The sequence below is a fragment of the Ischnura elegans genome, chromosome 12 (assembly GCF_921293095.1).
Source record: "Ischnura elegans chromosome 12, ioIscEleg1.1, whole genome shotgun sequence".
Lineage (NCBI taxonomy): Eukaryota > Metazoa > Arthropoda > Insecta > Odonata > Coenagrionidae > Ischnura > Ischnura elegans.
This window is the reverse complement of record NC_060257.1, coordinates 26,579,367-26,594,597: the sequence shown is the minus strand read 5'-3', so window position 1 is coordinate 26,594,597 and position 15,231 is coordinate 26,579,367. Positions and strand designations below refer to the sequence as shown.

The following is a 15,231-nucleotide window of genomic DNA, read 5'->3' as shown; positions in this document are numbered from 1 at the left end:
AGAAGAGGACGACTGCCGTCCTGCTAAACGGTAGACGATACCACGCCCATAAGAAACCTCGCAGCATGCACAAATACCTCTCATTGAAAAAACCGGGAAGATGTTAAGAAGAGGGATACATATCACCTTTACACTACAGCGACATCAAGCACTTCGACCCAAAGACGCCTGCTGGAATGCAGTAGAAACTGTTGTCTCCATCGCAACGATGAGGCGGTGAAACCCGGAAAATTCAGCATTCATTACTAAGCGGAAGCCTTCGCTTCAGCAGAGAAATTTCTCTTCAATATGGATTTCAGGGGTGGATCTTTGAGGATTCCTTTTGGCTCCCTTTCCAACTCAGCCTGCGTCGTATCTCTTGTCTTTCTGTCTCCGTGGTTTCGTAAAGGTGCGAGGACTGAGAGCGGCTGGGAGGAGGGGGTGCAGATAAGACGCGATGACGTGGAGAAATGGAGCGAGCCGCGGAAGACAGTGGGTGCCGTTCTTCATGGGAGAGGGGAGAGACTCTGCAAGGTGTATGGCAGGGGTTGGTGTCGGAGGGGAGGTTTGGAGGTGTGGAAGATTGAGGTAGGATACGAATGTAAAGTGGTGTTGGAAGGGGGAGTTCTTTTTAGTGGTGGAAAGGGTGGGGTTAGGGGGTGGGTTGGTGGTTTGGGATTCTAGACAGTCCATCAATCACTCGGGGTTGCCCATCGCGGTGTGTTCACGGGAGCAATACCAGTAGTATCAACTATCGCACTTCTAAACTCCGCGACTTTTCTACTCTCGCTACCTCCCTGCCATGTTAAGATTATATTGCGGCGCATGTGTATAACTATTTTTTTTTATTTTCGTGATTTTGGAGATATTGGCTGTCAAATGTTTTTAAGGTGTTGGTATATACACCCATGAAGTGTGGTAAAATTTATTCCTGCCTTCATATCTTGTCAATCACATTTTTTAAACCATTGTAATGTATGAAAATCATAGCTGTGGCCACCTGTTTATATCGCAATTCACCTCAGATTCCCTATCCACTTCACTAATCCACTTATTTAATCCTAGTGATAACCAGTGGCGGATCTATGGGATGAGCTAAGGAGGCTATAACCCCCCATTGGATATCCAATTTACACTAGATAGAATGGTAATTTTTTCCGACCCCCACTACTGCTCGAATTTTAACTCCCACTTAGCCCACCCCCCTTGTCCCTATCCTGGATCCACCACTGGTGATAACTAAATAAAATACGAGGCATATTCATAAGGTAAGAGCCGTTTGGTCACAGGAAAAAATATACTAATGTAAAACACATATTATTCGCACTTTTAGTTGGCTAGCAACGTACTTCTCTTCTCTACATAATCGCTATTCACATCTATGCATTTTTAGTACCGTTGCATCGGCTTCATTAACCCCTCTGCGTAGGAGCTCGCCACCTGAGAGTTGTAGAACATTTGCCATCGTTTGTAAAACTCTTTAAAATTCTTATATCCATATTTTAGCATCTTTAAATTTTATGGTTCTGATTAGAAGATTTGAGCCTCATTACTAGATGGAGTATGGAGATGTGATGGTATACACTTCTGTGATGATTTCAGCTTTATCCCACACCTATCGTAGCTTTTTGACGGATATAATTCTATTACATACTTAGCAGCCTCGCAAATAAGTTATAACATATCTGCTAATGATTAACGTATATTTCTCTTCACATTACTATGCTATTATTTTTGTCATAATCTTGTAATATTATCTCCACATGCAGAAGAACATGTAGCAGAAGTAATTAAAATGTCAACAAAGTTTTCTAATGAAAGGTTTTGATTGCAATTTTGTTGCTGTGATACTCATATCATGAATACCATTTAATGAGATTTTTTCTCTCTCTTTTTGCAGGTGAGTGACCTTTGCGCTCGTTTATGATCGAGTCGTATAATTCAGCCTTATTTCCTCTTCGAGGTGGTAAGTACGATATATCTTGTTTCAATTATTTTCTCGTGCAACGGCATCAAACGTTTGTGAATAAGTTGCTTAAGTTACAGTGAAGCTGTTTCTAGCAACCCAAATGTGAGCTTATGTAGCTCGAATTTTTTAACGCTGTCGTCAAATTTCACGCAACGGAACAAGCGCATTGATCATAATTTTTTTCCTTAGCGATCCTCAGTTGTGCCGTCTGTCCTAACTTTCTAATGACTCAGTCAGGACACTTCAGTATTTAAGCAGGGAGTAGTCAGCTAGTTTGTGGAAATCTGATATTTTGATAGGCCGAATGTCAATTTTTTACAATATTGGTATACATGCCCCTTAAGCCGGCCCTAATTTTTCAGAATTTATAAAATTTATGTTTTCCAAATCTAAAGATGATGTAAATGAGGTTTATATGCTAAAATTGGTATATGCTAAATGAGGTTTCACGCGCTAAAATTTGGTTACTTAAAAATAACAAGAATCCGTGTCCCAAGAGCCCTAAGTAATGAGGATCTTTGAGTGAGTTTTTTGGGGCTAAAAAGGCACTATCCTGATGAAAAATGTGAAAGTAAAGTTATTCAGGGCCGTTAATAATTATCTTTAACTAACCCCGCGCCACTGAGCTACGGCCCGCACCACTTGCAAGAGACTTCCCCTCCACCCCCTCCCTGCCTTCGCCAAAGCCTTCGCTCCACCTGGCAAGATCTGCAGGAATGTGCTTTCGCTAGAAAGGATTTAATTGACATCATAAAATTTCCAATCAAATGTGATCAGTTTATTCTCGCTCTGTCCATGAATTTAAGTAAATATTAACCAAAATAAAATACATTTTTAGTGTATTTCTGATATTCTACAGACACAGTATTTGACAATTAAAGTTTCTTTTTGCTCATTAGGGGTTGTGCTACAATGAGAGTTTTCAAATTGCCCCTATTGTATGATAAAGGTTTCAGCTGCATTAATTGTTTACTTTGTCAGTGGCAGCCGCTAAGATCAGACGTGTTTTTATGAGCTAAACGATTTTCGGCTCCAACTTGCTTTTTCGTGTATATTTGGACAAAATATAAAACTAAGACGATTCCCAAGCCTTCATATTCACCAGACATGGTTCCGTATGACTTTTTCCTATTTCCAAAAATAAAGGGAAACTTAAAGGGCCATACTTTAGTGAGCATAGATGACATTAAAAGAAATCGCTGACAGAGCTGAGCGCTACCCCGCAGGTCGATTTTGAGAAATATTTTGGCGATCGGATCGGCGCTGGCAAATGTACCTAATATAAAATGGGAACTATTTCAAAGATTACAATATTAATGAAGGAAAATAATTTTTTAAGTCAAATTCCCGTTATTTATGAACGCACCTCGTAAGTGTTACGAAACTACTTGCTCAAATGTCAAAAAGAATTCATATCTAAAATACCATTTTTTGCTAAAATGTATTATACAGTGATTGAAAAATTGCTGAGGTGTGGCTTGGTGTTTCCAACTGACGCACAATACATGACGCATCTGGACGTAAGTTGCTGGGCCCTGGGTTACTTTATAGACACTGTAGAGGCATCAAGTAAGCAGGTAAAACATTCAAAACATTAATTTATTCTCTAGGTATGTGTTCATGCCTCGTTGTATGCGGGAGCACGCATTCTCAAACCCTCCCTTTTGGGCCTAATGACTTTTTTCTAGCCTCTTCTTTTTATGATATTTTGACTCCATGTAATTTATCATTGGAATATCCGAGCGCACAATATCTAATGGGGGGGGCTATTTTGATAGCGAAAACAATGGCGTAGGTGAATAAATAAATATTATTTTCAATAAAATAAAATCTCCATTATTTTCTGAACACTTCTCATTATCATGAAAATAAAACCAGTGAAAATTCAATATTTCTTAATAGAAATCTGGGTAAAGTAAGAGAATTTGAAGACGGGAAGCTGGAATATACCCTTAATAAATAATTTCAATGGAACACACGTGAGAATAACGATTATAGGCACGGAAACAAGAGGAAATATCTTTTCCCCAATACTCAGCTAACACAATGCTCTGATATTTGTGGAAGTACGTGCTATTATATTTATTTGGGTAGTGCACCAACAGGAAAACTCTTAATAATGCATAGATAACAATTTATGTACGTATAATATGAGTTTCAGGTACTTGATTGTTTATTTTCTGGGCAGGTATTGATTTAAACTCTTTATTCTCGGAATGGAATGTCCTTGTCTTCCAGCGCTTCCCTTCGTTCAGAAGATGGTGTAATTTTATTCCCACTGCGAGAATACTTAAAATATTGTCGCCATAATACGTGCCGTGATGGAATTTAAGGAAAAAACGGGAATGAGGTGCTCGTCTCGGAGTAATTTTCGCATGAAGCTTTTAAAGCTCTCTCATGAAAAAGTGGGTGAGGGTCAGAATAAATATATATTCTTTATTTTATTTTTTCACGGCCACATGGGAATGCTGCAAAAATGGTGGTATTGGTAACTGATCTGAATTCAAACATTTAAAGTTAATATCATGTGGTATACAATTTAGATTTTCAGTGCCTAGTAATATCTACCAAATTACGAAGTCAATCACCCTTATCATCCATTATATCATTGCATCCATATGCATATCTAAAACAAAATTGTACAATATTTTATTGTATAATGGTAGATTTTTTGTCTGTTGCTGCTCCAATCCCTTTATATTTTTTCTCTTGATTTATTTCTCTATGCACACTCTGAAAATGTTGTATGGAGATTTTAAAACTTAATAATAGGAACATTATGATATTTTAAAAAAATAGAAATATCACCCCTCAGCGAACTGCAATCTATGAGGGCCGTTTTTTTTCAATCTCCGATCGCACAGCAAAAACACCATAGAAGCGATAGGCGGATACTGCGCGGATAGGGTATCTGCGCGTTCCTTTCACTACTCGCTCAAGTCATTTATGAGTGTAAGATGTTAGTATGCGGTGAGTGGCAATCTCATTTAATTTACTGCCTCGATTGATTCTCCCGCCAAGTGTGCACTACGAAGCGATAAACAGAAAACTCCCCGAACGGCTTCAGAATTGACTTGTCTTAACCTTTATGCCGGTAAAAGAGAATTTAAACGCTAATGCAGCTGCTCGGTGTGAAACATTATGCCCATTGAAGTAAAATCTTATGCTTTCCCGGCGAATATATTCGAAAAAGGCTATTCGGCCTTCCAGCCGGGTGGTCTCCCTCCCTTCTGGATTCTTCTTCACGAGTTGGGTTCCATCCCCTGAGGATGGAACCCAACTCGTGGTCCAAAACGTCGGCAGAATGGAGGGAGTCCACCCGGCTGGAAGCCCGAATAGCCTTTTTTGATTATGCCCATTCCCATTCAAAACTAAAGAAGAGACATGCTGACCTGTGGAAGTGTTCTGATATATGACAACGCCCATCATCTCAGCGCTGATGCAGCCCAGCTGATCCTAGAGCAATTTCAATGGGGCATTTTCGATCACCCGCCACGCAATGCCGTCCTAGTGCCATATAACTCCCATATTTACGCTGCAATGAACGTTTGGATACGAGTACAGTTGTACAGCATTGGAGAGGGTACCCAAACGGGTAATGAGCTTAAGGACAAAGGAAGGACAGGAAATTCATTGGAAGACATTGGCGACGACATCCTATGAAGAAGATACAGAAATGCTTTTCCACTGGCAAGATAAATTCCTCAATGGCCAAAGCGGTCATATCAAAAGGACACTTCAAGTGTGCTCAATATTTAGCAATAAAGTATTTTAATCAATCACTTAGCCTTCTCTTCATGCCCAATCAGAAGTTGAAAAAAACGCCCTCGTACTTGATTGAAACATAAATATCACATCTACCTCATGGTGCCGATAGAACCAAAGCACTATTATAACAGCCTCGAGTAGGAAGGATTGCTTATACCCTGCATAATCCGTTTTCATCTTACCTATGAGATCTTTATCATCCGTTTTGAGTCCTTGGATTTGATTTGGCGGTTTTTTGAAGGCCTTAGGTTGATGATTCTCTTAGCTACTCGGTGGAAGCTCTTCATGAATAAGTTTACTGGCAGTTAGAAGCAATTTTTTTGCTTTGATTGAAAAAATTTGAAAAATACATTTTCCAGTGAGTCTGTCATTGTTTACAATTACTGAAATAGATGTACCGGAAGCGGCCTCAGTCTTAAAAAAAACGGGGAGCAATATTTTTAAAGCGTATATTCATTTTTATTTTATGTTTTCTGCATCCTTTCAATCGTTAAAATTTAAACTATTTAAAGAACGAAATTGCATTCCGTTAAGTAAATTTGTTCATTTCATTGATTTTTGGCCTAATGTTTTGCTAAAATAAAGCCGATATCAAGGACAGCTTTTCATTTTAAAGTTTTTTTACCTTGAAATTGATTTATCCATCTATATTATGTTTATAGTATTTATTTCCATATAAATCAGTAATGTGATAATTATATGGCGTGTGATATTTAGCTCTTGGAAGTGAAGACATGAATCAGTCCCCACTACCTTTGTTTCCTTCACCACGAGCGGTACTTGGCGCCTCCTGGTGGACGACCCGTGCGATGATGCATTATCGGGAGGTGAGGGCGTCACTTGGGTAACAGCCTCCCCCTAAATTCGTTTGTCATGGAGATAGCGGTTGAAAACCAGGTTCATGTGTCACAGTGGTTTTTCATCCCAAACTCGTGATTTTTTTTCTTCCCTCGGTCCTTTTCAGGGCTTTTGTCCGCACTGCTGATATAGTGCGAGACAAACCCTGGCCAACTTCTCATCTTCGTTCAAGCGTTCAAATGCTTCCTATGCGGCAAGGTGCTGCGATATTAGCCAGTTCTCTTTCTCCCTTTACCTCCCATGTTCCTTTGCGTACATCTTTCTTCTGTGACCTTCCTTCCAAGTTACTTCCTCGCAAATTCCTGATCGCATTACACGTAAACGGTTGAGTATTTTTCCCCAAACTTTGTAGTCATGCGTAATAATGTGAGCCGGATGAAAATCCATGCATTGGAGTAGGAATACATTCTTTTTTTCCCAAATACTTTAAATATAATAAACTTAAATTAATTAATTTAAATTTATCATACTTGTGCCGCCGTCAATATTCATTCATATCTACACATATAGACATATAGAATCTTTAGGATTAAAATCCAATCGTAGAAGGACAGGTGGAAGGCAAGAATGGAAAAGGAAGACCTCGAACAAAATATATGGGACAAGTAAAGAGAGATGTGAAAGAGAAGAAATACGTAGGAGTGAAAAGATTAGCTGATAGGAGAACTGAGTGGAGAGCTGCGTCAAACCAATCCTAGGATTGTTGACCAGTGATGATGATGATGATGAGGATTAAAATCAATGCCTAATTTTTTTAAACCCAAATTACCATGCTTATCACTGGTGAAAGATAAGTGCACTCTGCAACAGTATGTTTTCTCCCAAATTTTTAAACCATGCTTAATAGCTCTCCTTCTTGTATAGGACCATAAGGGACTGGAACGATGTTCCATCAAAACTATTTGAGGCCTTCCCAAAAATTTACATATTTTTAAAAAGCGGTTGAAGAGGTAGGGACCAAGGTTTCCTTATTATGTTTTGCAATTTCTTTTTGCATCGTATATGTATGTTACCACCAGGCTAATGGTCTCGTTGTAACAATTTAATAATAATAATTATAATAATACAAACTAATGAAAGCTGAATGCTGCTTGCTTGAGAACCGAGGAATGAAAGTACCAGTTTCACCCCACTTCTTCATACGAAAAGCAGCTTCAAAACAGGCTGCTAACATCAGGGTGCGGAGGAGGCAGAACAAAGGTGAGTTTATCCCTTCCTTACGTAAGGCGTTGGCGGCTGCAGCAGTGAATACTCGAGTGGGTATGGGAAGGCCCTCCTCCAAGGGGTTCTCCTCCTTCAACTTGTTGTAATGGGATTAGACGCAGGGAAGCGAAACGCGTGATGATATAGACGCGGTAAGTCGAAGCAGTCTCGGAGAGGGGTCCTTGAATCGGAGTAACGGAACGGTGCTTTGTTAAAGGAAATGTCATCTCGTCTCTATTATTTAATTTTGACAGCAATGTTGAAACACTTTCATGCGTTCATAGAGGCCAAATTTCTATTTCTTTATATATTTCTATGCATTGAATTCTCAATACAATTCAAGCATTTCAAAATTTATATGTATGATTTAAGCTTGATTATAGCGGTATGACGTACTAAGAGGTAAAGTGATGTTGAAAACAGTGTTGAAGGGTAGAATATTGGGTAAACGAGGGATAGGAAGGGAGATAATAGGATTTTAAGGGGAATGAAAGGGAGTAGGCCTTTTTGTGAATTGAAGAGGCAAGTGCATAGAGGAAGGGGAGGCTACTAGAATACTTACTTCTTAAATGCTCCACGAAAATGCCGGCGGTTGCAGATATTTTCCAAAAAATACTTTTTTAGTTCAACTCTCCGTCATTCGTTAAATTGTCAAACGTGCAATTCACTTTAAAAATAGTTCTATACTTTTTTACATAACAAAAGCTATAAAGTTAATCACAGATAATTTATATAATTTTCATGAATTTTTATAATTTTGTTCCCATATGGGAAAATTTGACCTTAAACGGTAAATAGCAGTTATATAATTTATGGATAATTAAGTATATATAAAATTGAATCGTAAGAAAAAAATGAGCCGAAATACATAAAATAATAAAGTTCTAGCCGAAAATAATAAAATTCAAGTGACGATAAAAAAACTGGGACACCCTTGGACAAACTAGGAGAGAATGGAGTAATTTTACATGATTTTTATCTATTGATCCCATTGTGGAATATCAATAAAATTGAATGTATCATCATTCTCTATCATGAAAAAATTGTTCAAAATAACAACATATCATTCCTTCGTTTATAAATCCTTTCAATGTACGATTTCAAAAAATTCAAACGGATTCCAAAAGCTGCTGGAGGTATAGAAGCCTAAAAGTTGGTGGAGGAAGTATATCACGAAAAGAGCGTGCGCTGATAGTCTCTTATTTCGATCTCATCTTTCTCGTAGACACAACAAAAACAAAGGAAATTATTTTCCGGAACATAAAAACGTTCCTTAAAATTATATCGATGGTTTATTAAAATTTATCACCTTAGCAATAACTGTTTTGAATAATTGAATATAGGAAAGAATTTTAGAATAGAAAAACAATGTCCAATGTGCAAAATGTTCCAATGTTAATATTCCATCTTTTGTTTAAATAAAGTTTCACTTCGAATATATCTAAATCTCTTTTTTCTTCGAAAATATATTTTCAGAACAAATTATATTTGAAAATAGCGATAGCATTACCACAAATATAAAAAATAAGTGTCAAATATAAATTAGTAACAATAGACACTGGAATATTTCCACTGAGTTTTATTATAAAACTACGCGTTTTGCCGTTACATACAACACTTGAAAATGTTGTTTGTAACGACAAAATGCGTAAAGTCATAATAAAACTCAGTGGAAATATTGCAATGTCTAATTTTACTAATATTAAGAACTTCCACCTTATCGTAATAAAAATGGCAACAGTCCATTCTTTCCTCATGACAAACGTAATAAAATTTGTATATCAGGGGATGTCAAAGGCCTAGAGTAAAATATAAAATGTTAACAATTATGACCACCGCATTGTAACACCTTAGCTTACGAGCGAAGAGGCACCATGGTCTATCCTCAAGTGATAACACACTGGTCCTTCTGTTTGATTCTGCTCCCTTTGCTGCTCCAGGATTCCTCATCTCCAACGGATTCTGAGAGGGATTTATCCCCAGGCTTCCCGACACCCAATTTCTCCGAAACAATGATCGTTCCATTCTCTCTTACATGGCTGCTATCTATATCAACCGCCACCACGCACTTTCCTGTCTCCAACTACTGCGTCTCCGTCTCCTTTTACCCCTATACGAAGCATCCCAGAAGTTTGCGAACTTCGTAAACAACAGCAAGTACACCCACAGACAATGTGAGCACTCGCATTAGCTGTTGGCAATTTCCTGTTCATACTTCTTTGCGTCCAATTGTGCGAGGTAATGCTTCTACTCAGCGAATCTTCATATTTTTATTAACAATTCATAACAAATAGTTAAGTGCATCAGATTTCACACCAATGAACGAAAATATTATTAGCTAAAGCCATACCTTTTTATGATTAAAAAAATATTTGCTACCAAGGGAAAATTTTCTATGGTTGAAAGTTTAAATTAGCACCTATGATTTAACACAAATAATTTTTTGGAATATTTCCTCTCAAACCGCGAATGTATTTGTGCAAAATATTGCATAGCATATGTATATGAGTTTATTATAGTTATTCATAGTTTCCACGTACATCTCTCTAGAACTGTATAATACACAGACAGAGGTCATTCTTTTACTCCCTATTCAATGGAAATGAAATTGAGTTAACTTTGGCTTACTCTGGAAACTCTTCGCGGACTTCGACCGGTGTGCTTTCTAACTTTACCCTTCTCCACTCTTCCGGACGAATTCATGCCACTTATCCTCGCCAATACTAATTTGCTCTGAGGACTTGTTTGGCCTAGATGTTTGAGCTAATATTTGAGTCCAGACGTGCGCGAAACATGTCACCAGCAGTCTAGCTTGCATCCCAAGTACATGATTGCTCACTGAACCTGTCTTTTCTTTGTCGGGTGGCTATTGTCAAAGGCTACCAACGCGCTGGGACGTTACCTCTTACCTTTACGAAATTGTTGTCCGTTTCCAATTTAACAAATTCCTGAAGATATTGCACAATATATTATTCCAGTTCAATGTTTTTACCATCTAATTGTTCCAGATACTGCTTCCATGCAGCGAATACTTCATATTTTTTATGGCCAGATCGTTACGAATTGCTATCTCAATGAATAAAATTGAACACCATTTTTCGAAAGTATTATTTGCTAAAGCAATACTTTTTTATGAATGTGCGATTTTTAACAAAATATTTGTAACGGGGGAATATCTCTAGGTTTGAAGGTTTAAAATAGCACTCAAGATTTAACTAAACGATTGCTTTGGAAACGAATATTCAGGAAAACGCAACAATTCAACTACATTGGTCGTCAATTATGCCTTTTCAAAATTGGTTATTTTCATCACCTCTGTAGTGAGAATGCGGTTTATTCGATATTTTTCTCTAAACTCGCTATCTAGTGACAAATGCTCATTTATTTCAAATATTAATGTATATTACGTTGTTAAACTTAAATTTTTGGCCAAGATTGTATTTATTTTTCAAGCAATAGCAAAATTTTGTGGCGTGTCCCCATTTGGGAACATGATTTAAAACGCATTTAAAAATTTTTGTTCGGGTTTACTTTCATAATATCTCTTAATGGGTTATAAAATAAATAGAATATGCAAAAAATAATAAAATCAGTGGGTTGGTTACTTCGCCTTTAAATTATCAATTGGAACCAGGAACCTCATTTTCATGCAGTTGAGATTATAGTGGTTTTAACCATGGTCAATCAGTTAATAACAGAAAATAATCATGGAAATGAAATACCTCATGTTTATATTGTAATATATCTTAATATGTGTCTATGTTATCCTAAACTATCGCGTCTTATTCCGCATTAGATTTTTTGCCTCGTTAATTTCATACTGTCTTATCCTTTAATTCAATTATTTATTCAATTTCATGAGGGCTTAATAAAAGAGCGTACATGGCCTGATGTGTAAATATTAGTGGCTTAACTTGAAAAGAAGCTACACTGATAAATATCCGTATATACTTTCGTAGTTAAACCCATAACTTCTAGGAGATGGCATTTTATGATACTAGCTCCACACTTATAATTGTTACATTTCATTAACCGTGTTAGGCTTTCAGTGTTTATTACTTGTAAAGTGAACTGTTTGCCTCGCATACAAAAAAAATGTTTTCGGTATATTTTTTCTTCGAGGAGAGCAGGTACCTACTGTCGGCAGGCTTTAAGGTCACGATTTGCATTTCTAGAAAAAAAAAAACAAGTGAAACACTCCCTGCGGGTCATGAAAATGGCGCTAGTCTTTCGGAGGAAACTCTAGCAATTCAAGCCCGCCAAGTTCTTTTAACGCCACGTTTGTTACAGTTAAGTGGTTGGGTTAAATTTTCACCCAAGTTTCCTACGGGTCATTCACGGGATAGGGCACTGCAAACACTCTAAGGCTTTAAATTCTCCGGAAACAAAGAGAAAAAAAAATACGTGAATTGCCTCATTTTCCGTGAGGACTTTAAGTAAGGAGTGGTAGACTAAATTTTTGAACACGCAGTGTGCGCTACTTCGAGAGGGCGTGCGAAAGAATTAAAGATGGAGTCTAATCGCATTTTTTTTCCTGCAGTGGGATGTGTGCTAAAAGAGAGGGTTTTTTTTTTTGGCTGGACCTAATTGTTCGTGGTTTTCTATGTCTTATACCATAGGAATTGATGGTGGTCTTTTTAATCCTGTTCCACGTTATTTCTCAGAATTAACCCTCCCTAGTTAAGCATTATGATCATCTTTGTTTATCTTCGCGAGGTCAGTAATATTCGGTTTCCTTCCGAGATGATGCTCTCCGTAATATAACATTAGTTCTCATATGACGACCATGAGTATGTTTTAGCATATCAACTTTACCCACTTAGTGACTCAACCCGAAGATGAGTTTTGATAGATGATGGTTGAGATCGCCCCAAATTAAGCCAGATTCAGGAGTATATTCGACATTCAGGGTAGGGGTTAATATCTTTGTGTTGTAGGCATTACATAATTGCGTAATTTTTGGGTTTCCTTTTCTAATCAAATGTAGACGATTAGCGCACTTTGGTCGAAATATGTTACTTTAACCCTCCAGTAAGCGCACCATATTCTCTGACACTAGCGGGCGTGCGTGGCACTCAGTGCAACACATGGTTTTCCGCTGATATTAATAGCAAAAACTCGAATTAAGAAGCGTACATCCCTTGCCTTGCATTTTTAATAGAACTTACATAGTTTACACATACAGTACAGATTTTAAAACACTTTTATATTTCAAAAATTTTTATTATATTCTTTTAAAGAAATGCCAAAAGCTCAGTTTGTATGTCTTAAGGTTTGTTTACCTCATTTATGAACACTTTTTCAGGTCTACTTATTCTTTTTATTTCGAAATTCGAGAAGCCAGGCGCTTTAATCACAAACAGAAATCTTCATAGTGATACAAAGAAGAAATAATTGGTGCATTTGGTTCACTGACCAACTACTACTAATAACGTGAGACCGAAGCGGCACAATGTTGCACTTTGTGCCACAGCGCGCCCGCTGGAGCGTTAAGGGTAAATTTTGCCAATTTTCTAGTGGATTCAGGGAGGACCGGTCCACATACGGTCCGCAATCGTCCGACCAAACCTTGAATATGCATCGAGCATATGGAATCTGGTGCAGAAGGACTTAATTCGTAAACTTATTAAAATACAAAGAAATCTGCGCGATTAGGAAAAAAAACTGCTGCGGGTGAACAGAAAGGGTTGCAAATATGTTAACCGAACTAGGGTGGGAGCCGCTAGAGACTCGGAGGATTCGCGCTAGGTTTAACCCTATGCGGTCCAACGTCGAGGCTGGCTCGACAGGCATGGTACAAGCATAAGGTCCAACGTCAAGTTGAGCTCAACACCACGAGGTTATATAAGGGGTTATGCAAGGGCAATGTTTCGAGAGATGTAACTCATAGATAATTTGTAAATAACGAACTCTTTAATTGAACCTATGGTATAATATTACAGTCACAGGAATTTTGCTTTGAACAACAAAGTAAAACATTTAAAAAGCCCCAACGAATACGATTAATAATTCCTTTTTTTCTAAAAATTAATTTGGACCCGACTATTTGAATTGAAAACAATGGACCGCAAAGGGTTAAAGAGCTAGAGCAATTGAAAATATATTTCTTTAATAGCGACACGGAGGACATCATATTAGACCCCCACTATAAACTTCAGATCCGACTGAAGCGATAAATTAAAGGAGGTATTTTGCCGAACGGATATGTAAGGGAATTAGAATAGATTAGTGGAAGTTGAATTTCACAAATGACAAAACGACTTCGTTTTCTTCCACGGACTTATTCTTTTGACAAAACATGTTTCAACCTCAAGAGGTCAGTTTCAAGTCTCTTTACATTCTCTTTATCAAGACTTGAAAATGACCACCTGAGGTTGAAACATATCGAAGTTGTTTTGTCATTTGTGGATGTAGATATATTTAAACAACATTTTAGAATGCAGCAGGAAAATTTGATTCCGCGAATGAAATTTTCAAAAACTTTGCGCGGTTAAAAATGATTTCATCAATTCACCATTGGACACGTTTAGAGAAGCCCGAGGGACAGATGTAGGGTGGTGACCGTGGACAAGAAATGGGTAAGGCAAGGGGGCATTCCGTTCCCTCTTCTTTTCTCCCTCCAATCCCCGGATTAAGTCGCTTAAATCGCTCACTTCCTCTCCATTTCCTCGCGTCTTAACGTCGTAATCAGCGGAGAGCCATCGGGACGCGAGGAGACGCCATTAGTAAGTCGTCCTCTCACGCCCCTAAGAGGATGGGGATGCGATGTCTGAATGGTCCAGCACTCTTAAGGACACACCCACACAAAGAAGAGGCTATTCACACGCTTGGGAGCGGTGGGCAGCAATCCCTTAATCCTCAAGGGTCGTGGGCGTTAAACGTGGGCGATTTCTGAAGGTTTTCTGCGGTGAAGGTATTTCGATTAAGGTGAAAGGGTAGATATTTTAAAAATCTTTACCATGACCGTTCGAAATACATTTATTACTACACGTTACCTCGTTGTACTTAACCCAATTCCGCCCAGAAAACCTTAAAGCCACTAGCGGAACTGGCCATAGTGAAAACTTTACGGAGTCACCCGAAATGCACTTATTAGGCGAAAATTTCCAGATAATAGGGTAGTTTCCTTCATCAAAGAATACGAAAGGCATTGATTGCGATTGGTTGCCCACCATTAGTGTATTCATAATACACAAATTATTTGGTTTTTGAAATACCGGTTTAGACGAATGGCAAGGGTCAAATTTTATCCTCATTTGAAAAAGGCCAGATTGGCGCCCATGCGATTCCACTCCACGTGACGTCACAGGGACCTAGTTTCTACACGAGAGGATAGGAGTTTTACATCGTCTGAGGTTACCAATGCATGCATGAGGCACAGAGCTCAGGGAAACATGTCTTAATAATCACCTATTAAAACTGGCTAAGGTCGGAAAGTTTTCTTCGTTTGATAA

General features: G+C 38.1%; 1 protein-coding gene across 1 annotated transcript in view; it reads left to right on the top strand.

Annotated features, from left to right (window-relative positions):
• Positions 1 to 288: 288 nt before the first annotated feature.
• LOC124169577 (zwei Ig domain protein zig-8) overlaps positions 289 to 15,231 on the top strand; it is a 196,179-nt gene continuing 181,236 nt past the window's right edge. Inside the window, exon 1 of the mRNA XM_046548218.1 lies at positions 289 to 630. Coding sequence (XP_046404174.1) covers positions 289 to 630 — 342 coding nt within the window. The remainder of the gene's footprint in view (positions 631 to 15,231) is intronic.